Source organism: Ixodes scapularis, unplaced genomic scaffold (genome assembly GCF_016920785.2).
Source record: "Ixodes scapularis isolate PalLabHiFi unplaced genomic scaffold, ASM1692078v2 PGA_scaffold1__304_contigs__length_218370807, whole genome shotgun sequence".
NCBI classification, from domain to species: Eukaryota; Metazoa; Arthropoda; class Arachnida; order Ixodida; family Ixodidae; genus Ixodes; species Ixodes scapularis.
In genome coordinates this window covers 181,996,271-182,020,342 of record NW_024609846.1, presented here as the reverse complement: position 1 = coordinate 182,020,342, position 24,072 = coordinate 181,996,271, and the positions used below count along the sequence as shown (strand labels likewise).

Below are 24,072 nucleotides of genomic sequence, written 5' to 3'. Positions count from 1 at the left end.
TTGTGAAACGCGAAAAGCGTTTGCTAAAGCACGCCCCGTCTTTTCGCGGCGAAAATCGAAGGGCCGTGACTGAGCCAACAAAAAGCCGGTGAGTGGCTGCGTAGAGAAGAGTATACCGTGTTTAATTGTAACGTTATATCGAACGTTCTACCCGTGTGACACGCTTGAATCTGGGTGACAAGACAAGACCATGATAGTATGTCAAACCATTACGTTACATCTGAACGATACAGGCAACCACCGGCTATAGTTGCACAGGCAGTGGCGTCACAAAGGGGGGGGGGGGGGGGGGGGGGACGCCCGGGGTGCAGTGCTCTCGGGGGTGTCACGGTGGTTCACAACAAAAAAAAAGGGGGGGGGGATGTCGCGGAGGGCCACGAGCCGGTGTGGGGGAACAGTCGCCGCGGGCTACCGCCCCGGGTGCCGTTGACCTATAGTGACGCCACTGTGCACAGGCTGACATTGTGACCAATGCAACAGAGCTGGGGGTTATTAGAAGAGGCTAGTAGCCGTTCGTAATACCAGTCGTGTACTTGGTTCAAAGTTTTTGCATGATCCTAATGATTCAGTATCATTCTGTTCGTAAGCCTTCATGTTTGACAGACAGTACCTTGCCAAATTAATGCATTTCAAACTCGATGAGCCCGCGGTGATTTTTAAAAGAATTGGCAGTCCCCGACGTTTACATGCCTAGACGTGTCCGCTCGCAGAAGATACGGCGGGCACTCTTCGGAGAACCCCGAGTCTCCATCCGCATCCTCCGCATCCCAAACCGCTTCTCCCGTAGTTCACCGGACCGCCGCCAGTGGGCGCCTACGGTCTTCCCCGCTTTCTCTTCGTCTTGCCCTTCCGCGTCTCGGCGGCCGAAAAAAGCGTCCGGGAGGTGGAGCCACGCGGCTCTGACGGGCGTCGCCATTGGCCCCCGCGGCCTCCCAGGTGCTCCCCAGGTGGCTCCCCCCGCGCCGCAAGCCCCGCCCCGTCCCCTTCCCTCCCGCGCCGGCGCCGCCGCAGCGCGCCCCGACTGTCCCCGACGCCGCGCGCCGAGCCCCCGGCGACCGCCGCAGCGCGACACCGCCGCCCCAGCGGCGCGCCCGCCGCCGCATCCTTCCAAGGTGTCGCAGTCTCCGGGCGCGTCGTCGCGCCCAGGGCATCGCGCATGCGTCGCGGGTGTCTCCGTGTCGCGCGGGCGTCCAGGTGAGCGCGACGATTGGTTGACGCGCGACGACGCCCCTCCTCCCGCGGCTCCCTTGGTGACGCGCGGCGAAAAAGAGTGACGCGCGTGCAGTCCGCGGGAGAGGGTGACTGCGCGACTGGGCGAGGAGGGCGCGGGGGAGGGTGACGCCGCTGTCGCGCACCCGGCCGCCCCTGGCCGCCGCCGCTGGCCGAGCACTCCGCGACACGTCGCTCGTGCGCGGACGGGGACGACGGAGCGTCGGTGCTGCGCCTCCTCCGCCGCCTCGGGGAATATCGGTGACGCTCCGACGCCTGTGTGAACTGCCGTGGTTGTGGCTGCCGGGTGGCGGCGTGCCGTGAAGTGTGCCATGCGGGACTGACGCCGGCGACGCGACGTTGCAGGAGGAGACGCCGTGGCCGCCTGCGCTGCCGTGGCTGCCGAGCAGCGACACCGGAGGAGTCCGGCCGCGCAGCCGTCGGGGCCCCAGGGCTTCGCGGCCGAGCGACGGCCGCACAACATGGATGTGGTGAGTGTCCCTTTGCCGCATGCGCGCCAGTAACCCTGTCTCTTTGAGAATTCTTTTACGCTGTACGAGGTAAGGAGGGGGGCCAGTCCTCGTCTTTCCTCGACCATCGTGTGAGAAGTGGAGGTTCTTTGTGCAATTGTGTGAGACAGGAACAGCAAAAGTCTTTCCGCCAGTGACGAACATCCCGCAGTTCACTCCTCCGCGCAGCTTCATTCTGGAACGTCTGAAATCGATATCAGCAGCGATCGGAATGGATTACACTCGTTCTACGTACTGGCTCGTTAGAGTAATACACTTTCCAAGTTCAGAAATGTTGCTCAACCCTTCTATCTATACGCACCTCCGGAAAGAAAGAGAGAGAAAAAAAAAAAGATGCGATTCAGTCAGCAGCAGCAGACTGTATCACGTCGCTTCGTAAACAGAAACCACTTTACGCCCTTCCCTCCCTCCCCCGCCTACGTTTCCCTTTCTTCTCGACTCGCGTGCGTACGATTGTGTACACAGCGGCGCAATCCCATGCTCGGCGGTGCTGCTTGCTAACGCCGTGCAGGTGGACTCGGAAGGCGGTGGGAACATTCGGCATGGGCGCCGACTGTGTCAGAGACAGGTTGACGGACGGAGAGACCGAGGGGCACCGCGGTGAGGTCTCCGTCGGAAACCCGAAACCGTGTAGCATACAAACCTACATGATTCTCAAGGACGATGATTACTTCAGAATGACGGTGTCTCGAACGCCCTTGACAGATATCTTTTTTTTAGCTTGGTTTTTTTAGGTGCGTGGGAGGGGATAACAGGTTATGCCATTGCGTGTGCACGTTGTGCCTTTGGTTGTGGGGTAAGGAAGATTATGTTACTCGCACAACCTTGGGTATCTTACTGTGAAATCGTATTACTCTGGAATCGGGCTTTTGCTGCTTCGTCTGCATACCCGATATTACGTTTTGGTTAGCAACATGGCGTGGAAGCCGTGTGACGTCAAACAAGAATCGTCGGCATCACTGAGGCATGGGGAAAAGCAAATGGCGATGATGACGGTAATGTCTTACACACGCTTCCTCCGAAAAATCGTGCCACGTGAATCGGGCTTTGTGTTATACCTCCCTCAAGCGCGAGAACCGAGTGACAAAGAAATGCAATCTGCTCACTTGGCGTGATATATAGTGCGCGTTCACTCATTAACCCTCGAGCCGAATAACTTTGAAGTTTTCACGTGAAAGCCAAACTTGTGATCACTAACTGAGGATCGGTTTGCTCTCAATACATGCTTTTATGTTTCACAAGGGCCAGCAGGTCACCTGTGGGAAGATATATCCAGCAAAATAGCTTTGTACACTCAGAATACGTTAAAAAGGACACTGCTAATTATACTAAATAAAATCTTTGGGATACCGTTATCGGCCTCGGTGGGATGTAAGGCACGAGTGTGAGCTCTATATTGTCAACCAATAGCCTAGAATTTGCTAATTAATCTTATTAATGTTCATCATAGATGGAAATCAGAACAATTGTTGGCCCGTCGTTTAAAGAAGCTGAGCACCTCTAACGCTTTGAAAACAATGAAATTCTGCTTTGCGTTATGCATCAGTTGCCTCATTTAGGCTTCCATATGTCACCACACATGGAAGCCTTGAAGAAGTGCCTTGAAGATACCTCATAATATGATGTCATAGAGTTAACGCTGCTACTCGATCGGCTTGCGATTATTCCTCTCAGAATTCGACAGCGAAAATGTCGATCTTGTGCGTCTCAGTTTCGGTATATCTAAAACCTTGACTTCAATTTGTCATTGGATGGAGCAATGTAGAATTTCGTTCAACTAAACCTAACAAGTGCCCCGTTATTTTTGCACTTGGGCTACAAATTACGAATCGAGATATGAAATTAATTCGAATATTTTAAACAAAAGTTAATTAGTGCATTTCAGATCATCAGTTTGCAGGTTACAACTGGGACGTCAGAGTGCAACTAGGACGATAGTCACCGTTGTACCCCATGGCGTCCGCCGTGGTCGTTATAGGTTATCCAAATGAAACCACTTCTTTATTTCTAGTAGTATTTATATTTTCAGTCTAAAAACTACCCTAAATATTCTTGCGTGTAATATTAAGCCTCGCGCAGAGAGGGCAAACGCGCTTATAGTCTCAGGTTGCCAAGTTCTCTTGCATATGTCGAACCCTCCCGTAAGGCTTCTTATTACTGAACAGTTTACGTGTCTTCTGTCATCTATGGGATATTTTCAATCCGAAACAAAGTGCAAACCTTTCAAGAAAGCGAGAGTGACAGTGGCTCCTCGTTTGTCAGATCATAAAACAATTTGAGGTCTAACTTTTTGTCGTGGTTTAGCCGCTGTCCTTGTGTTCGACATCGGCCGGTGGCTCAAAAAGAACCCCCCCCCCCCCGCCCCCCGCCCCACACACACACACAGAAAAATTAATAATAAAGAACTAGTAAAGTTACAGATAAATTTTCGGAGTGTTCGAAGCGGATATAGTTTACGGGTAAATACAGCGCGAACAAGGACACTGGGCAAGAATCTTCGAATATAGTTGTTGTTGGCGAATCTAACATAGAAGAGATTCTCAAAGCCTTTCGCTACACTGTTGCATAATTCTCAAACGAGAGCCCAGCTGAACACGTGAATGTTGTTCCCAAGCTTCTACTTGTCCATTTATAATCTAATTTTTATCTAACTGCAATTATGGACTGTGACTTCAGAAAGTCCGATGCCTTGGGATGGCAAGTAGACGGCGAATTTTACATAAAATTAAACCTATATAGATGTCCAGCTATACGTAATTGAACGGATTTACCCATCTTTCTATGCGCCACTGTTCTTTCTTCAATATCATATTTAAAGAAAAAGAAAAGAATCACAAATGACGAACGCAGGCTGTTAGCCTAACATATACTCCTGCATAAGAGCCAGTTTGCTTTTGAAAAATTTACTGCAATATGGATATATAAGAATCACATAATTTCCGTTTCTTTCGTAAATACACCAGGCGCGTGCGTGCACTATCCCGGTCTGAAATTCTGCTTTTCTCCCAAGCACGCCATTGCGATATTCATACATTTACAAGTGTTGATCCCGGTTGATCACCCCGTTAAGTACGCTTGTTACCGAGCACCGGTGCACTGCGGAGAAGCAACACCCGCTAAGGTCGCTTTTGCGGGTGTTGCTTCCCCGCAGTGCACCTGTACACAGTAAGAAGCACGCTCAAAGGGATTAACCCGCCGCGACCATACATCTCGAAGCGAATATCGAAGACTTTATTATTCGAAACTACTATTCGAAATGTCGTTTATTCGCACAACACTAAACGGACCCTTAGACTGGAGTATGAAATATAAAAGCCAAAAACTGCAAATGCTTGATAATTTTTTTTTTTTTATTTTAGGTTAATTTACCTCAAGCTAAACTTTCACCAGTCCGTCTTCACTTCATGTGCTTTTAAGTTTATTACAGGTTCTGTACACGTATTGGTAGCCTCTTTTTTTCACCTAGACCAGGTTTCATTTTAAAAGTGCATGCATCGTGGAAAAGGGCCGGAAGTTTGAGCTCAATTAAGGCCCTCACATATATCGTTTCTTTTTTAAATAGTATGTATTGACATGAACAAGTTCTAAACTTGTGCCTACCTTTCTGTTCTCTTCGTGGTCTATATAGGTCAAGATATACAATGGCGTGAACAAGTTACTTCCAGAGGCAGTTGTCAGCCGAATTACTCAGATAGGAGTGAACTCTCGGACTTTGGGTTTTTCTCACTGCCGAACGGGACTGAAGTAATCATGATTCCTTCAAATTATGTTTAAATGTAACTTTTATGGTTCTGAAAGATAGGGGAGGGTGCATAAAAAGTAATACCCCTATATTAGCCTGGGCTTCTAGTTTCTTCCTTTGGTTTTACGCAAGAAAGATGGCGCCAGGAATAAAATGGGCTGTTGCCAGCTAGATGAGGTCCTGACAACCAAAATACTTCGGTGGGGAAGTACCATTACAAGTACAAACTGCTAAGAACAAATGCACAAACACAAGCACCGGAACTTACACAGTTCTACTGACACCATACATAGATAGACACTTTCAATTAAGAAAAAAACTGCGCCATCCATCATGACATTAGGTAACACGTGAAGAGGACGTGCAAGAGTGTTCTATATTACATTCCATGGCGATCCAGTGGCAGTGGTATATTTCGCCATGCTCCATGTTTGGGCGATCATCCTCACACACGTGTTTTATATGTCAAAAAGCGTAAATAAAACAAAACGATATTTGAAGAGCGCTCGCATGTTGCCAGTATATATATATATATAAAAAAAAATATTTTTATAGCGATGTTTACGTCATTCAGGTTAAAATACGCCATAGATATAAAGCAGAATTATTCATACTGACTTTGATTTTCTTCTTAATCTTACAGTTTTATTTTCAAGGAACTTCGGCGCTGCTTTCTTAGCTCAATCTGTGAAAAAAAAGAAACGGAACGGAACGTGGTGTAGACACATTTTAGGTATTCGTTTGGGTACATAGATTTTTAATGGAAACCAAAAAGTACGGTATTTTCTTATTATTTCTTTGCCGATCTTTTTGTTTAACTTTTTTTTTCACAGCAGTGAGAATTTACAGCGGCAAAACGTCAACAAAAACAACGAAACGTAACGGATAAGAAAGCCTGAAATAAAATCATTTATCACGTAAAAATTTATCCTTGGCTACTGCGTGTGAATTAAAAAAAAAAAAAAAGAAATTGCCGTTGAGCTATAAAATGTGATTTACATTTGTAAATACATATTTATGTATGTTTTATTCCAGCATGACTGTCACATAAAACAAAACAGGTGTGTGATTAATATTCGAGTGTTTAGTTCGAATAGAATAATGATTGTGTATATGATTAGATTCGTCTTTCGGATTCCTAGTACTCGAATTTCCAAATAATTTGATTAATTGAATATTATAGGATTGCTGCAAAAACTCAGGTTTAATCAAGAACGCTGTCGTTGTGGTAAAATAGTCTTCTGGGCTTGTGTTGGATCTAAGCAAATCCTGCATTCGGCGGTTTTGACCAACGAATATTTGCGACAAAAAAGCAGTTGGAACGAAGCAGTCATATGCTCCAAGCTGCTTGGATGCGCTCGACGAAAGCAGCCCGAAAACAACGTACAGTCCCCTGCAATATGAAAGACCCACTGGGAGCGCGTAGCCGAGGCGGTGGCTGGTGGGGGCGCTGCGAGCGCTCCGGGCAATTTCATTCTGCGTCGAGGGGAGGACGCTCACTCGGGGCTCAGCTAAAGCGCAACGCGCTTATCAGTTTGTGCTGGGCCCCGAGTGAACGTCCTCCCCTCCAAGCAGAATGAAATTGCCCGGAGCGCTCGCACCGCCCCCGCCAGTCACCGCCTCGGCCACGACCTCCCAGTGGGTCTTTCATATCGCAGGGAACTGTACGTTGCCCCTATGAATTCAATTATCGTGCGACACCTCTAGCCAGCTCTGTGCACCATAAACCTATACCCCCGGTTGTGACGTTCATACTATGACAAATTATGATTACACTACAAAAAACAGCATTAACTAAGCCGGCATCTTTTGCTATCTGGTCGCTGAACCGCGGCGTTGTGCGAGGTGCCAGGGTGTGTGACACTATAGTCGGTTGCAAGCTAAGAAAAAACCGGAAATGCCTCTCAGAGGAAAATGGAATCCTACGCCGAGAAGCGCCAGCCAATCGTTTTCATGACGTCACGATTCCGTGGACCAATCGCAATCCTTTTGAAAAAAAAAAAAAAAAAAAAAAAAGCTCAACGTGGCTGCTGGTCTTAGCAACGCGACGCTAGTTTCTCGTGACAATTATTCTGCATTTTTGCACCGTGTTTTACGTGCCCGAGGTTACGCCACGAAATCTTAATGGCATCGGCTTGCGTTTGCAGCAGTTTTTGCGCGACAACGTGAGAATCCAGCGACGCTATCGCCAACGAAAATTTCGAAGCGGGCGCGAGGCTTAGCACTGCTGAGAGGTGAGAAGACGGTATGTTAGACCGTATCTTGGACAGAAAATGAAATGGGAAGACGGTACATTAAACATGACTTTCTTTCTTTACTAAACAGCTATTTCGTTGACAAAAACGTAATCTAACTTATTTAAATGATCCTGAATGAATTAAATAAATATTGTAGTAGTTTAAGGCACGTTTCCTGGAGGAAGAAAAAGTTAACGTTGCTAGCGAACTACTTTCTCGACGGCGGAGGCACTTCAGATGGGCGCAATGCGCTTGTGGGTGGAGCTAAAAGATTGTTCTCAGGTTGCATCCGACTATAGACGTCAACCGATCTGAATGGTTGAGCATACATATACCCGTACATTTATTTTGCATGTGCTGCCATCTACACGTGGACGGCTGGACGCATCCGTCAGTTATGTCTTAAGTTTCTCGTTTAAGTGTGGTCATTAACACCGTTTGTATTCATGCTAGCTTCTCTTCGTTGAGCGCGGGCTCTGCGGGAGAATAAACAGGACGGGCGTTTTTTCTCATTTATGCGGCTTTCTGGTTTCGTTTTGTGAATATTGAGAATAAAATTTTCGACACTAGTATTCGATTCGATATTAGATTTTTCGGCCGTTATTCCGCACTATACAATTCGAATTTGGTTCGAGTTAAATTTTCCCTATTCGGACACCTCCAGTTAACACTAAAAATGAGTTTTCTTCTTTTTTTTTTTTTTTTTTTTGAATACAGAAAAACTTTTTTATGACACAGCTCTTTTTAATCTGACAACTCGCATTTCACGCTTCCTCAAACGCTGAAACCCCCAGCTGGTAGGCGCCACCCCACCTTGTTCTTTTACGCACTATTAACTACCTTCTTCCCAAGTCATGTTTTCTGCGGGCGAGCTTCCCTGTGTGGCAACTGAAGCAGTGATGTAGATATTCAAGGATTACACGAATGGCGGTGTATACCCATACAAAAACGTTCAAGAATGATGTTGCACTCTGCATCAAAGTGCGCGTCTGCTTGGGTATCTAAAAAAAAGAAAAAAGCCACAGTTTAGAGGTTTTTTTTTCTTTTTTTTTTTTTGCGAAAGTTTAGTTTTTATTGTTTATAAAAATCTTTCCTCATTTCGATTTTGTATGAAAAAAGCAACTGTGTTTATAGAATTTGGTCATCTTAACCTCAGTTAGTAGATGAAGAGGAAAAGAGAGAGAGAGAGAAAGAGGAGAATTCTGTTCGTCGCTTATATTATCTGTTCTTAACTAAAGAGCTCACAAATGGCTTCCTTTCGTTCTTGATGACCAAGTTTGTCGCTTAGAATGTTTACTAATTATTATAACAGTGTCTGCATTCTAATTAGGGTTCTGTGTTTTCGGATAAATCCGAAAAACACCCGCCGGTACAATTTTGGTCAATTCGGATTTATCCGATAAACTCCGAATTTCAATCTGCCAATCACCCCCCCCCTTCCCATACACACACGCACACGCACACGCACGCACACGCACAGGCACACACACATACATACATACATACATACATACATACATACATATACAAGTATTTTACAATTAATGGTTTGATCGCGCGTAGAGTCAATGGTCCTGGGAAATTGCCACCACACTTTTGTTTCAAATTTCGATCAGGACAAGAGGTCATTGTACTTTCGGGTCACGACAAAGTCACTGTTTATATTTCCAGTTTGGGACATGTTATTTGTGCTTTAGATGAACAAGAGGCTGCATTTTTGTAACAGTGAAAGCTATGGGACCATAGAAATTGCATAAAGTGGGGAAGAGGGACAGTTGAAACTTCTCTATTATATCCTTTACTCCTCTACCTCGCGCGGCCGCATGATGGTTAATGGAATAGTATGAATGAACACAAGCTTCCCAGCGACTACCCCCAGGTTTTTATTGATTTTAAGGTATAGAAATTTATCGAGGCAACACTTGTGTTCAACTTCTGTCGTAGGACTAATCCCAGTAGTAAGGCACCAACGCCAAATACAACTGAAAAAAATATTAATTGATACAATCGCGTTTTTTTATATCCAGTATATGTTTACACCAGGATAATATTAATTTATTTTAATAAGAAACTGTGAAATTAAACTCCGAATTTCGGAGAATTCGGAATCAAACAAAAATAAACTGCGATGACCTCCTAATTTTCGGCACAAAATAAACTCCGAAAAACACCTTCCGAATTGGGCGAAAAATGAACTCCAAAAACATGAAACCCTAAACATAATAAACTGGCGCAAAATTATACTAATCATTTAATTTATCTCAAAGGCATCTGGCAATGCATTACATGAGGGCGAAAGCAAGACGGGGGAGAATATATATACGTATATTTATAATAAATTTTATCAATATCGTGCCTATATGCTTATAGAATAATGTAACAAGGGAACTGTCAATGCTAGAAATGTAATGACGTCAAATCGTGCCAAATACCAAATGCTCGACGTGAAAAGATACTCTTATTACAACTCAATGCATCCACAAGAATCAACAGAGAGGACAACACTCTCGTAATATTTCAGCTCGGTGCTTGTTCTACCAAGATAGCTTGAGGAAGTCGTCCCGATACCTCCGATAACGATACCCGATCGCAACAGGGTTGAAGAGCACTGCAGTCGGAGGAGTATCGGGTGTCGCGATCGGAGCTATCACAATCTCTGCTGAATCTCTATACAGGGTGTTTCACGAAAAGTGGACAAATTCGATATTCCGAAAACTACGCGTCGCAAGAAAAAAAGGCGTTCGTCGCTTTGGTCCAGGGTACAGGGAAGATTTAGGAAAATGATTCAAGTTTGGGATAAGTCAGTTGTTAATTATTTTTGCGTAATTAACTTTTTTCATATTGGGTTTAAGGGCATGGTTTTATTTAGAAAATTGCTCAGCATCATCGAAATGCACTAAATCAACAAATTGCAGAACGATCGATAGAAGGCACGCGCAGCATTTTACGGCTTTCTGAAAAACCGCACGAATTTGACGGATTTTTAAGGTTCGGTTTGCAATCGGAGCGCTTCTCGGCCCCGACGGCACCGCGCCCGGTGAAGAAATAGTGCAACAAACCTCTCTTGCGCTGCCCTCGCGCAAAGCAGCAGAGGCTGGTTGCACTATTTCTTCACGTGGCGCGGTACCGTCGGGGCCGAGAAGCGCACCGATTGCAAACCGAAACTTAAAAACTCGTCAAATTTGTGTGGTTTTTCAGAAAGTTGTGAAATGCTGCGCATGCCTTCTATCGTTCCGCAATTTATTAATTTAGTGTTTTTCTATGAGGCTGAAAATTTTCTAAATGAAACCGTGCCCTTAAACACAATATTCAAAAAGTTAATTACGCAAAATAATTAACAACTTACTTATCCCAAACTTTAATACTTTTTTCCAAATGGGACCCTGGCCCAGGATCAAAACGACATAAGCCTTTTTTCTTTGCGACGTGTACTTTTCGCAGTATCGAATTTATCCACTTTTCGTGAAACACCCTGTATATCATCCGTCAAGACATTTCGATATACACGGAAAAGACAGAGTAGAAAGGTGGCGTGAACTTGAGACCTTTAGCGTCCGGTAAAAGCTGCAACGCGTATTCCTTATTAATAAGGTTTCGTTAGTTTAGAATTCATAGGTTATACTGCTCTCACAATGCACCTTTTAACTATTTGAGTAGTAAGTTATTCGGCTAATCGAGTCAGATTAGCAGAGGCCGCTGTATGTTTAATTCCGATTAGCGGTTCCGGTCAGGATTAAACATATAGCGGCTTGTGCTAATTTGACTCGATTAACCGAATAACTTGTTATTTAAATAATTACACGTTGGCAAAAGGCTTCATTCAAGTAAGCCATCAATGAACAGCACTGCTGAAAACAAAAATGATGAATTTACAACAGATTCCACGCCACCGAAAATGAAGATAACTCGCAGTCACGTTAGGCAGTGTCCTCGAAACCAAAGGTAGAAGGATTCCCATTTAACCTTGTAGTTTTTCTTCCGTTTTTATGGATCCTCTCGTTTTGGCACAGTGAAAGGCGCGAAAGCCTATTTTGATGGTAAATAAATACCACTATCTCTTTTTCTCATTATCTCCTCCTGCCTCTGCTATCTTTTTTATTCCATAGCACCGGTTATTGTTGTCTTTGTTTCTGACCTTATCTCTTTGCGAAAAGAAAACCAACAGTCTCGCTGCGCTGCCAGTCACATGGTAAACACTGTCAGCCAACCTAACCTCTCTGCGCTCCATTTGTCTCTCTCGATCTCAGTTTACAATTATTTATTTCTGACAACACGCGTTAAATGGAAAAGTCACGCGATGGAATTTTCTCTACCTGGAGACTTTTGTTGGATGCAATCGGTCAAATCGCAACAAGTGTTAACCTTTCTTAACCAAAACAAAGACACCCCCTTCCTTGAGTTGCGCTTCTTTCTTAAAAAAAAAAAAAAAATAATTAAAGAGGAGTCGTGGTTGCGCGAACTTATCAAGCACGCAATCAATTTGCAGGCAGCGTCCTTCCGCAAATTGAAACAATCGGCGGACGATCGCGATTATCCGGTTTGATCGAGTTTGATGCATCGGGCGCAGCGCAGCGGCCGCACCTCGATGCCCAATCAAAGCACCGCACACTCCATGCCTCAGAAAGCGCCTCCGCGAAAAATCAAATACAAAAAGGGCTCTACAGCCGCAAATTTCCGTTATCAGCCAGTTTGGTCCGTTGTTATTGATGAGGCTCCTCTTGGCTCCCGTGTGTATACGGCGGATGTGGTATATATGCTCATTTCTGGGCCATGTGTAAAGATCCGCTATCACGTGCTAGGAAGAATGTTGAAATACAAAGAAAGTTCGTCTGCATGTGTGTCGCGCGAGCCATCGTCGTGGTCATAAGTCAACCACGTAGGTTGTTAACCGTGTGTCCCGCAGCCTACTTTCGTGAATATTAATTTTATTATAAAGTCATGGTACTAGCAAAACGTTTTAAAGCGTTTGTATGCGTTTGTGACATCGCAATTTTTTTCACGACTTCTGAAGCCTTGCGTATAGCAATTTTCGTCGGTAGCGTTTCCAAAATGTTCTTATAAACATGGATATTTTTTTTGTGTGTCTAAAAGGGGGGGGGGGGGGGGGGGGGAAGGGCATTCGCGGGACTGATCTAAAAAATTAATGCTATACGGCTACGTTGTGAGAACCCGCAGTTGTGAAAACTTGCAGTTTATATTATAATAGTAGAAGTGCTTTCGCAAGACAAAATACAAAAAAAAACTGGAATAAATTTCTTAATATTTTTTTATGATTGTTAATATTCTTGTTATTGTAGTAGATATATATATATATATATATATATTTTTTTTTTTTAGTGGTATGTTTTTAAGCTTTGCACATTTGCTTAAAAAACGTGAAAGCTACACTTACGCGGTTTGTGCAGGCGAGTTATACAACCAGGAGGACATAGTATAGCGGGCTAATCACAATGTTTAGTCGGCTCATTAAGTACAATTTGTTAATTAACTTTTTTTTTATTTTTTTTTTTTGTCTGGACCTCAGTAACAACGTAAGCTGTGCCTTGTGCCAACTCAATAAGAGTGTGTCGAATGCACTGGTCGATACTCGACCTTTTGTTTGGCACGTGCCACCTAGACAGCGACATTGTCGCCCAGCAGCCGGTAGGTTATCCCGAAATATTTGGTTAGAAGACGTGGTATAGTTGGGATCAATTATTTAGGAACATCATCATGCAAGGCAATTTTTTTTTTTTTTTTTTGTGATTCGTTACATTTATGTTAGTTTATTGTACGATTGTATTCTACCTGCGTTTTATGTTAAAACTCACGCACGCTGGCGTATATCTTTGGGGTCACCGTTGTCGCTTCGCACCGAAAGCTTTTTCGACCTGACAGGTCATATCCTTAAACATGTGCTCGCGCAGCATGCGATGTCTCTGCCCCGGGACAGACGGCAAACGCTAGACCCTAATTCGTTCCCTTTTCCTGTTCCGTTTTTAATATCTCAAAACTAAACATAATAAAATATAAGAGAAAAAAAAATATTTTCAAAACTGAACTGCAAACAAAGCTTTTAGCTTCAAGATGCATTAGATGATGTATTTGGTACGAGGAAAAAGGTCTCGTGTGTATACGGCTCTTGAAGGTATAAAACACGAGCTAAAAATGAAGAGATAAAACGATTAGTCTAAAGCAACTTACGTACCAGTCACCTTGCAATGAGCAGCTTTTCTTTGTGCTCCGTCCGCGACAATCGTTTAGACGATAACCTACGGCGCTTTTGCTGCTCCCCTCTACCGTGTCCGAGCGAAAGAAGAAAACTCTAGACTTAAAATCAGTGAACTGGCAAGGACAGGTTAATAATGAGAACCCAATCAAAAGTTGCGCGTTGGTCCGTAGTGCTTCTTTCCTAATGTTGTCTTCGTGCATAACTCCTTGGTGCGCACCATCCCTGTTTGGTTTTCTTTTTTTTTTTTTACGGTAAAAAAATGGCACCTTTAGACGATAGTCAAAAGGGAACAGCGTCAACCAGCGCTTTATTAATCGTTGTTGCCGCTCTTCAGCGTTTAAAGCAAGACCCAGTTTTGTTTTATGTTGATTTTGCTTTGGAGGCCTCGAGGAAGAGTCATTAATTATACACGGGCCGTTCACTTGGTTCGCGCTCCTGCCGCTGCTGCTAACTCCGACAGAGGCGCATCCTCTGACGCTCGGTTCTGGTGCTCGGTGCTGGTTAAGGAGAAACAATCCCGTCCTGACCCGAGGACGCCTTCGGGCATCTCGGTGAAACGTAATAATCAAAACTGGACTGCACCATACTAACGGAACTGGTCGCATTTAGCGTACATCTTGGGTTCCTTTTGCTTGGCGGATTTTGCGGTTCGAAATATTTTTCTCATCAATCTCAAAATCTTAGCCTTTTTTTTTTTTAGGGAAGGGGGGGGGGGGGAGGAGGAAACGACAATTTAGAATGAACTCTTCTTACCCTGGCACGTAAGGACGGGGGGGGGGGGGGGGGGGGGGGTACGGAAGTGTGACAAACAAAAACAGGCACCTTCGAGTTCGTGCTCCCCCCCCTCCCCCCTTCCTTATACCTTTCGTGTTCAAATGGCGACATTAAACCAGCTCGCATCCTGCATCAAGCAAATTAAATAAGAAGAAAAAGATTTAAATGAGTATAAGCGGGTCGCGATTAAAAAAAGCAGAAAACACGAAGTGTGGTATTTAATGGAATAACTTGTCCAATACAAATCTGTTGACACCGTAATAACCACAATACTAGATGCGTGGTGCACGTGGAGAGAAAGCTTTCGATGCACGCCTCACTTAAAGGTTGCTGAGTCATTCTCACAATTGTGGCTAACACCGCATTCCGTATCTAACGGACAAAACACCACAAAAACCTGTAAATCTCTATATATAAACGCATTCTCCACAAGTACATGCTCGTGCAATGAGCGAGGAGCACACTACAGAATAAAGGCTAGTAAAGTGGTTATTGGGGATAGTTGGTTCATATTCGAAGGTTTAAAAGCGCCGAAAATAAGCAAGGACCGAAACGAGAGAGGACGGTTTGAGGTTCACGCATGAGAAACCTTTCGAAAGGAGAGTGTATACGTCTTTAGACCTCAAACTTAGCCTGTTCCAGGACCACATCTGCTGGGCTTATGAGCTAGGGGGCGCTAGTATCTGTCTCCCTCGAGGAGGTAATAAGCAAAACACTGCCTTCCTTACCAGGTGTAAAAGTTGGTTGTTCCACCCTTTTGGTTAACCTTTAAGAAACTTTTTTTTTTCTTTTTAGGGCATTGCTAACACATACCTGAAGGCCTCTTTAAGAAAGTCGTGCCAACATTCGGTTCCTAAAACTTTGTGATAAGGCGCTTGCAAAAGGCAGGTTTCCTTCAGAGATGTTTGACTGAGGTTGCGGATGGTCTGTTATACAAACGTTCAAATGCACTAACCAACAGGCACGGGAAAAGCCAAAAGCGAGACCGGCAATAATTCCGTACTTACACGCAGTTTCTCGTAATTTAAAAAAAAAAAGTGGCCCAGCGCTTCCCTATACTTGTGGAATTATTTCGAACTGCGGTGTCTGAACGGTCTTCTGCCCATATCTCCCCTTGTTTATTTGTTCTTGGCACCTGCTATTCCTGTGACATTTGAGCGCCCCCGTTTTTCTCCGTTAACGGTCCGGTTTTATTTCATCCTTTTCTTTCAACTGCTCAAAATTTCAAACCGAAAAAGGAAAAATCTCATATTTTGTTTTTTGATTGAAATTTCGGCGCTCTGGAGAAGTTTCCTCCCGTAAAAAAAAAATAAAAAATACTCGCACGTTGCACTGGGTGAAATCTCGCAGTCGATGCATCACGGACCTCTATTGTCACGTTGTTCCGAAGTGCGCACACAGAGACAAAACATTTGTGCAGCCCTTTTCAAGAGGAAAGAAGGCTGAGCCAGCAGCACTCGCGCCGTCAGAAGAGCAACACGAGCTTTTGTCGTTGACAGTTCAATCCCGGTCGTATAGTTCATGCCCTTTGGCGGATGGCTTACCGTTATTAAAGTAGATCGTATATATGGCTGTCCCTTTCAACAGTGCCGTCCTGGATTGCGTACAACAATATATTCGGCGGTCTTTGTGAGCTAGTGGAAAGCTAAAAACTTTGAGAGGAAAGTGTTGGTGACAGTAACCCATTATCATTAACGGAGAACCGACGTCGGTGCAACCCATACTTTTATCGCATGCTCTTTTTAACCTTTTCCTGATTACAGTCCTATGAAATCTTACATACCGTGAACGCCTCCCTATAGTTCTTCATAGATTCGTTTGGGCATCGAAGTTTTACACAGTGATAGAGAAATGTGCGTCTTGCCGCTTTTAGATTAGACAATTCCGACACGCAATCAAGTGACGCACCCATTTGATCGTCCCGTCGCGTTGAATCTTTTTCCTGTTTTGGGGCCGGAGAGAACTTCGGGGAGCTTGCAGGTGCACTCACCGTTTCTCAGCCTTTCGCAGAAATGCTCTTTTTCGTGACGCAAGCAGTATGAGTTCATTTTGTTTGTTGTCTCGATATTGTATTAAGAGTACGGAAGAAGCCCTGCCTGCCGCAAGTAAAGACTTCCGGAGCCCACAAAGCTCTGCACTTGGGCAGACTCCTCCCAACCTGTGTAGAAGGCTCGCATCTGTTGAAAAAATAAAATAAAAATGAGAAGTCGGAATAGCAGTCTCAAAACCGGGGTCAGTGAGCTCAGGCCGAGTTTCCGGTGCCACTCAGTTCGAGCGATGGATTTGTTGCGAACAAGCTGACGACACTTGCCTCCAAAAGTAAATTCGTACGCCCGTCGCAACGCAAGCGCAGAGGGGGAACTTCCCCACAATTTAATCAAATACTGACGGCTCTATCCCGTATTTTGCCCATCCCATCCAGGGATGGGCAAAATACTCGCAAAAATCTATCGAAATACAAATCCAAAATACTTCGACAAATGTGCATTTATTTACGATTCCAATTACATTTTCAAGAAGAAGTATTCGGATACAAGATACAAATATAACGACAGTATTTTTCTCATCTTCCAATACTTTCACAAATACATTTTTTCCCATAGCCTCGTATCTTCTTAGACATAAATTTAACCCCAAGGGGAGAAATACCGTGCACAAATAATCAATAATCAAGTGTATTAACAAAAAAGTTCCAACTCTAAAATAAAGTTTGTTAGTCAAGAATTGGTGGGCGCAACATCAGGAAAAGCAACGAGATCAGTGTGAGTTTAATTTCAAAGTATCAATTGATACAACAAAGCCTTCTAAAAATGTCAATAATGTGATATGTTTAAAAAAATTCATCCATATAAATAAACAGTCAATAACAATACCCGTCAACCATCCCGTTCATTCATTGATCTCTTTTCTTTTTTTTCTTCGATGTTTATTTGTGCGCAGGACGCAGCAAGTTTTATGCTCTCTGCGTACCAGGCACGTAGCCAGGGGGGGGGGGGGGGGGAGGCCAAGGGCCCGCCCCCCCCCCCTCCCGAAATTTTCCATTTTACTGGGGCCTCCTCTCCCCCCTCCCCCTCATACAGCATTTTGTCATGGGCGGCCCCCCCCCCCCCATCCCCCCCCCCGAAACAAAATCCTGGCTACGTGCCAGCTGCATACACTTTCATCGCGAAGAGTGCGCCAAATAGCATTTGATTGCGATCTAGAGTGCCCAAACTTTTCTTTGAGCTCTGTTTATTATACAATTATTTCAATTAGCCAGTTTTAATTTTTTTTAAACAACTGACTAAATACAAAATACTTAAAGTATTTTAGAAACGCTCCTCATTTAATTGTGCGTTCAATACTCTCCATTCCTGAATGCATTCGTCCAACCACCGTTTATTTCGTTCATGATTTCTTTGTGGTAAGATACCTTGCATGCACAAAACGCTAGCATTCCCGCGATCAAGTTCAACCCGTCAAATGCGTAGCGCGCAGAAGCGTACAGGCTGTATCACACATCTAACAAGACTGAACATCTCTTTAGTATGTCAGAAGGGCGTTGTAAATGCAAAAGCATTTATAGGTAATTTGTGATGTAACCTGACATCCCGACGACACAAGACGTCACGTGGCGTTACGTAATGTTGCGTGACATCACGTGACAACTTAACGTCACAATGTCACTGACCATCATGGTGTAACGTGACACCACCGTCTCACAGGGCGTCACGGTAAAATAGGACGTTACGTGCCGACAGTCACACCGATGAGGTCCTCTGAACACCATGAGGTCATTCCAATGATGACGTCACGCCGATGACGTCAAGTCAACACCGTTACGCCAGCGTGACCTCACAATCAAGGCTACATCTCACTAACATCGTAAACCGGAGACACGGAAAAATAAAAAAACGGACAAAACAACAACAAGTCTCAAACACAGCTTCTAGTTTATTTGAACACCTCCGCTCTTATATATACACAACAACCCTCCTCTCCAAAGGTCGACACACCTCCTCTCCACTCCATCAACGACATCTCAAACTGAACCAATGACACATGCTACCTCCCTTCCTTTCATACCAACCAAAAACTGACCCCTTTCCAATCCAAGAAACAGGCACTCAAACCCTGCTAACAATAAAAACACCCCCCCCCCCAAAAAAAAAAAAAAAAAAAAAAAAGATAAGTTTTACGGAACCGACCAGCCACAACTGATAACAGGCCTATCGAACAGACACGGTGTTAGCTTTCAACCACCCCTCAAAAAAAAAAAAAAAAAAAAAATTTTTTTTTTTTTTTTTTTTTTTTTTTTTGAGGGGTGGTTGAATGCTAACACCGTGTCTGTTCGATAGGCCTGTTATCAGTTGTGGCTGGTCGGTTCCGTAAAACTTATCTTTTTTTTTTTTTTTTTTTTTTTTTTGGGGGGGGGGGGTGTTTTTATTGTTAGCAGGGTTTGAGTGCCTGTTTCTTGGATTGGAAAGGGGTCAGTTTTTGGTTGGTATGAAAGGAAGGGAGGTAGCATGTGTCATTGGTTCAGTTTGAGATGTCGTTGATGGAGTGGAGAGGAGGTGTGTCGACCTTTGGAGAGGAGGGTTGTTGTGTATATATAAGAGCGGAGGTGTTCAAATAAACTAGAAGCTGTGTTTGAGACTTGTTGTTGTTTTGTCCGTTTTTTTATTTTTCCGTGTCTCCGGTTTACGATGGAAGTTCTTCACCAGCTCGCCTGTGCTTTTACCCTATCTCACTAAAGTCACTGGATCTGTGAAAGTATACCGCTATTGCCTTCCCACCTGCTAGCCGGACACAAACACATACAAACATACAGACAACAACACCTCTCAAGGTGACTGGCTCATCGCTGTCGGTTGCCATGGTGATCGCAATTTCGGACCCTTTCAAAGCTTTGAAGCTTCGAAAAGGTCGTCAAAACCAGTCGCAGCAAGATCGCTATGGAGCTTCATCGTACTGAAAGCGTTCCTCGGCCAATATGAGCGTCTTTGGCACTGTGCATCCAATAAACTTATCACCCATGCTTATTTACTGAAATCTCTTACAATTATGGGGCTCTTCTTGCGTGTTCCAAGAGTAAAGTTATTTTGCAATGCCTCCAAGCACTGACGTTGCGTGTGCTGGCGGTACGAAGGTGCATACGGCACCACACGCGGCGTCGGTGCTTGGGTTCAGTGAATAATAATTTTACTGTCTTGAAACACGCAAGAAGCGCAACAAAATTGTGAGAGATCTGGGGAAATAAGCATGAGCGATAAGTTTACTGCATGCACAGTTCCAAAGACGCTCATATTGGCCGGGAACGCTCTCAGTATAAGGATGCTCCATAGCGATCTTGGTGCGACTGGTTTTAACGACCTTTTTGAAGCTTCGAAGATCTGAAAGGGTCCAAAATGGCGATCACCATGGCAACCGACAGCGATGAGCCAATTACATTGAGATGTTTTGTCGTATGTATGTTGGTATTTGTTTGTGTCCGGCTAGGAGGTGGGAAGGCGATGGTGCTATACTTTCCCTGATCCAGTTACTTCACATCACTCGGACACGAAAGCTCTAAGAGCTGGTCCTACAATCTAAGAAATGCCTGCGCGTCTACTTACCCGCCAAACACTCGAAGAACCAATCTCTGCAATCTACGAAATCAGCTCAGCGAATGATGAGGCGGAACATTTGTATAGACCTCAAAATTAAGTCTTCGCTGTGGCATTACGCAATGCAAGCATGACGCTTTAAAGGCATTGCGTAATGCAATAGCGCAGACATCATTTTTAAGTCTAAACGGATGTCATCATTCGCTCAGCTGATTTCGTAGATTACAGAGATTGGCTCTTTGGGTGTTTTGCGGGTAATTAGACCCGCAGGCATTTCTTAGAGTGTATACATGCTACGCATGTAAAATGGCGGATTGGCGTCGCGGGACAACACCGGAGACCCGCGAACAGAATGTCCACAGCTCGATGTCTAGAAACGGAGCCCGACCGTTGAAAGGCGAGTGCGATCCCGTTCTAATCCGTCTCGTCTTAGTCATTTTGCACACAACCAGCCGTACACCCACTTGATCCCGGACGGCTGGGTCCTCCCTCCCCCGCCCGACCGGCATCCATCCTCCAGCAGCACCACCGAAGCACACTGCAGCGCGGCATCGGCTCCTCCCGGGAATGAGGAAGGCCGAGCGGGCGGACTCCCGGATGTGCAGCCGCCACAGATCCCCCTTTGAAAGGAACCCGCGCGAGCGTGTACGTTCCCCCCCGAGAAAGCAACCCTGCTATTACTCGTTATCGGAGACAACCATTGTCAAGTGGAAAGGTCACGGCGCGACCTCAGTCGACTGCCCGCGCCGCTGCTCGTCTCGACAGGGCTGGGCGCTTTTTAGGTGTCCTTCTACAGACGTCGTCGCTTTCCTCGCCGTTCTTTTCGATGCCGCCTGCCACCTTCGTTTCTTGTCTTCTTCGCCCCCTGTGGGAGCCTTGTGTGCGTGTTCGCGACGTCGCAGTGGATGGCATCCATGGTCTTTGTGCTCGTCGCTTCTACAGCGAACGTGGCGTAGGCGTTTCCACGGATCGACAATTTTCTCGTCGAGGGTCCGTCCAGCGAGCCACCTGTGACAGTCGGGAGGCGATTGTTGGCTTTGTCTTTATCTTCTTTTTGTTGTTTGCCGCTAACAATTTTTTTTTTTACGACAGCTTTTCTGCTATTTGTATTTACACCACGTTTGCTGTTTTGCTTACAGCGTACTCCATCTTTATTATTCGTCGCTTTTTTTCTTTTTGTCTTCTTTTTTAGGACGGTTGTCTACAATGCTCACATCCCAGACTAAAGTTCTTATCTACATCATTCAACAGTCTCGCCATACTCTGGCAGATTAAGGTCTTAAAGTGGCACTCATATGATTTTTGTAGAAGCTTGTTTTGAATGGCCTATTGTTTGTTGGGCTTTAGTCAATGAGAATGACCAATTATAGACAGCAAGACGTCCTAGTAATCTCAAAACAATAGAAATGCATACACACTATTTTCTCTTGGGGGAAGGGGTGGGGGGCATTTGGGGTTTTTACTATTTCCATAAAATTTCGCCAATGAAAATTGTTCACTACGTGGAGAATCCAAACGTTACCAATACTGCTGTTTTAGACACGTTCTACATTATATTTTGACAAATGCGTTACATGATTGAGTGTAGGAGACGTAATATAGCAATTATTGTTTGAAAACGCCGTCTCACGGCACCCCCTGGTGTCTGCTCCAAGGAACAGAAAGAAGGTTTGGATTTTGATAGAAAAATCGTCCGCCCATGAGTGTGATGTTGGTTTTTTTAGGATGCTTAGAGCTCGTAGATTGAGCTATCACAATAAATAGTCAATCTCAGAGTCCACTTGAGTGCTCTTTTAACATACAATGTCAAATGTCATTTTCTGAAAAGACAGTGAGTGTGCAGGCGAGCTGGTGATAACTAATCATGTCATATAAAACCTGAGCCTGTGGTGGAAGAAATTGGAAAATTTTTAATAGAAGGAACAGACACAGAAAGGGACGTCTCAATTAAGTGAAATAAGTCCCTTTCTGTGTCTGTTCCTTCTACTAAAAAGTTTCCAATTTCTGCCACCATTAGATGTTCTATGACATTTTGCTGTTTTGTCCCCGGACTGCTTTCCAGCAGCTAGAAGTTGGCCAGCTACGCACGAGTATTCTTCAATGCCTATTAGCGGCGAGATGTTTCGGTGGCGCCCTCCTATGGTTCCCCCTTGTGACGTCATTACCTTGCGAACAACAAGTTCGATGGTGTTCGTAAGTAGCATGGTGGAGGCCTGAAATCATTGCGCTTTCAAAGGAACACTGCCAACACCGTCGAAATTAAAGTTCTTTCATTCCTCTTATTTCGATGGTATACCCTTTCCGACGTCACAGTCAGCTTTTGGGCCAATCGTGGAAGGCCGACCACAGCGACGCTTTCGGTCGCGAACGTCGCCAATAACAACCCTAAGTTGTCTTCAGTGCCTGCCAGCCAAACCACAATTCTGAGAGGGTGGCTCTTCGGAATGCTTTCTGATAGAGGACATATATAGAATGCGCTTGAAAAATCACGCTCTCGCGCTCGCATTGCCATTGCCATTGCTGAAGACAACTCGTTGCGAGCTCGGTTTGTTTATTCACTGGACGCCATATTTGAGGGCGCTGTTGAGAGCGTATGCTCAGAACGAGCTCACATTAATAGCCTGCTAAGACCGGCGATCTTGGTGGTGCGGGATGCACGTTGCAAGAGGACTACGGAAGCTCGCCGTCAGCACGCGCTCAGCAGCCGCGCACACAAAACAAGGTCACTACACCAACCACTATTGACAGACCCCTGCGCGTGCGCTGCCGGTTTTTCTCCTCTTTTCTTTTTATTTGTCATATTTTAGTTATGTCTACTGTACTTTCTACAATGTGCATAGGTTCTTACAGACGTATTACCGACACTTCCCCGAAAGAAAAAATTTCTTACCCCAACGCTGTGCCTTGCTGAGGAGCAAGTACATACACTACCGGAATGTCTACTGGGGCACAAAATCTTGTGGCGCCATCCTGCCGGATCTGGTGAATAAGCATGCTTGGCTCACCTAGTCGGCCATGAAGTTGTAAAAGTGGTCTTTCGTTCATATCGTGATTGAAGACATCTCACGAGTTAAGTTAGTTTTATATGCCTTTGGGTTCAGTGTGTCGACCATGAGTTTTATTAACGAGCCCGCGTTTGCCCACACCAGGTGTGGTCACTGCGCATGTGCAGTGCCGACAGCAGCGCCACCACCGTGTCTGACATCAGAAAGTTGAGTTGGTTACAGACTCCATCTTTAGTACTGGCTAAAAACGGAGCCCTCCGGAAAGGCCTTTAGCAACTGTCAACATTACAAAAAAAAAAAAAAAAATTATACCTTTTTGGAGTTTAGAAGAACCTTCACCGAGAAAACTTTTTCACGATCGTCTCCATTTAACTTTATTAATTGGTGTCGATCGTTCGTGCGTGAGAAATAGGGCTAACTTAGTGAGGCACCGTGTAAAGAATTACACCGCTCTCCTAGCTTCTGACTCATTTGCAATTCACCGAGGCCGTTTGTTCGCTTTAATACCACATCAAACTCCAGCCGTGCGGAACTTCTAGCACATTTAGAATTCACAGAAATGTTTTTTTCCCCGAACTTAGCGCAATGTCAAACTCCAGCCAACCGAATTAAAATGCAACAATATAGCGTACAATGAAGGCAGTTCACAGTCATCGGTATTGCACGCGAGCTTTCTTAACCCTATGGTTTTTTTGTTTTGTTTTTATATGCTAATGCCTTCACTGTGTTTGTACAATTTTAAGATGGCTCTTAAACAAGCAGTGGGCTTTCCGGGCAAC

At 44.8% G+C, this 24,072-nt stretch overlaps 1 protein-coding gene across 1 annotated transcript in view; it reads left to right on the top strand.

Moving 5' to 3' along the window:
- Window positions 1–1,009: 1,009 nt before the first annotated feature.
- The window catches only part of LOC8030142 (zinc finger protein basonuclin-2), a 266,974-nt gene continuing 243,911 nt past the window's right edge, over window positions 1,010–24,072 (top strand). The window contains exon 1 of the mRNA XM_042291008.1: window positions 1,010–1,700. Coding sequence (XP_042146942.1) covers window positions 1,692–1,700 — 9 coding nt within the window. The 5' untranslated portion in view covers window positions 1,010–1,691. The remainder of the gene's footprint in view (window positions 1,701–24,072) is intronic.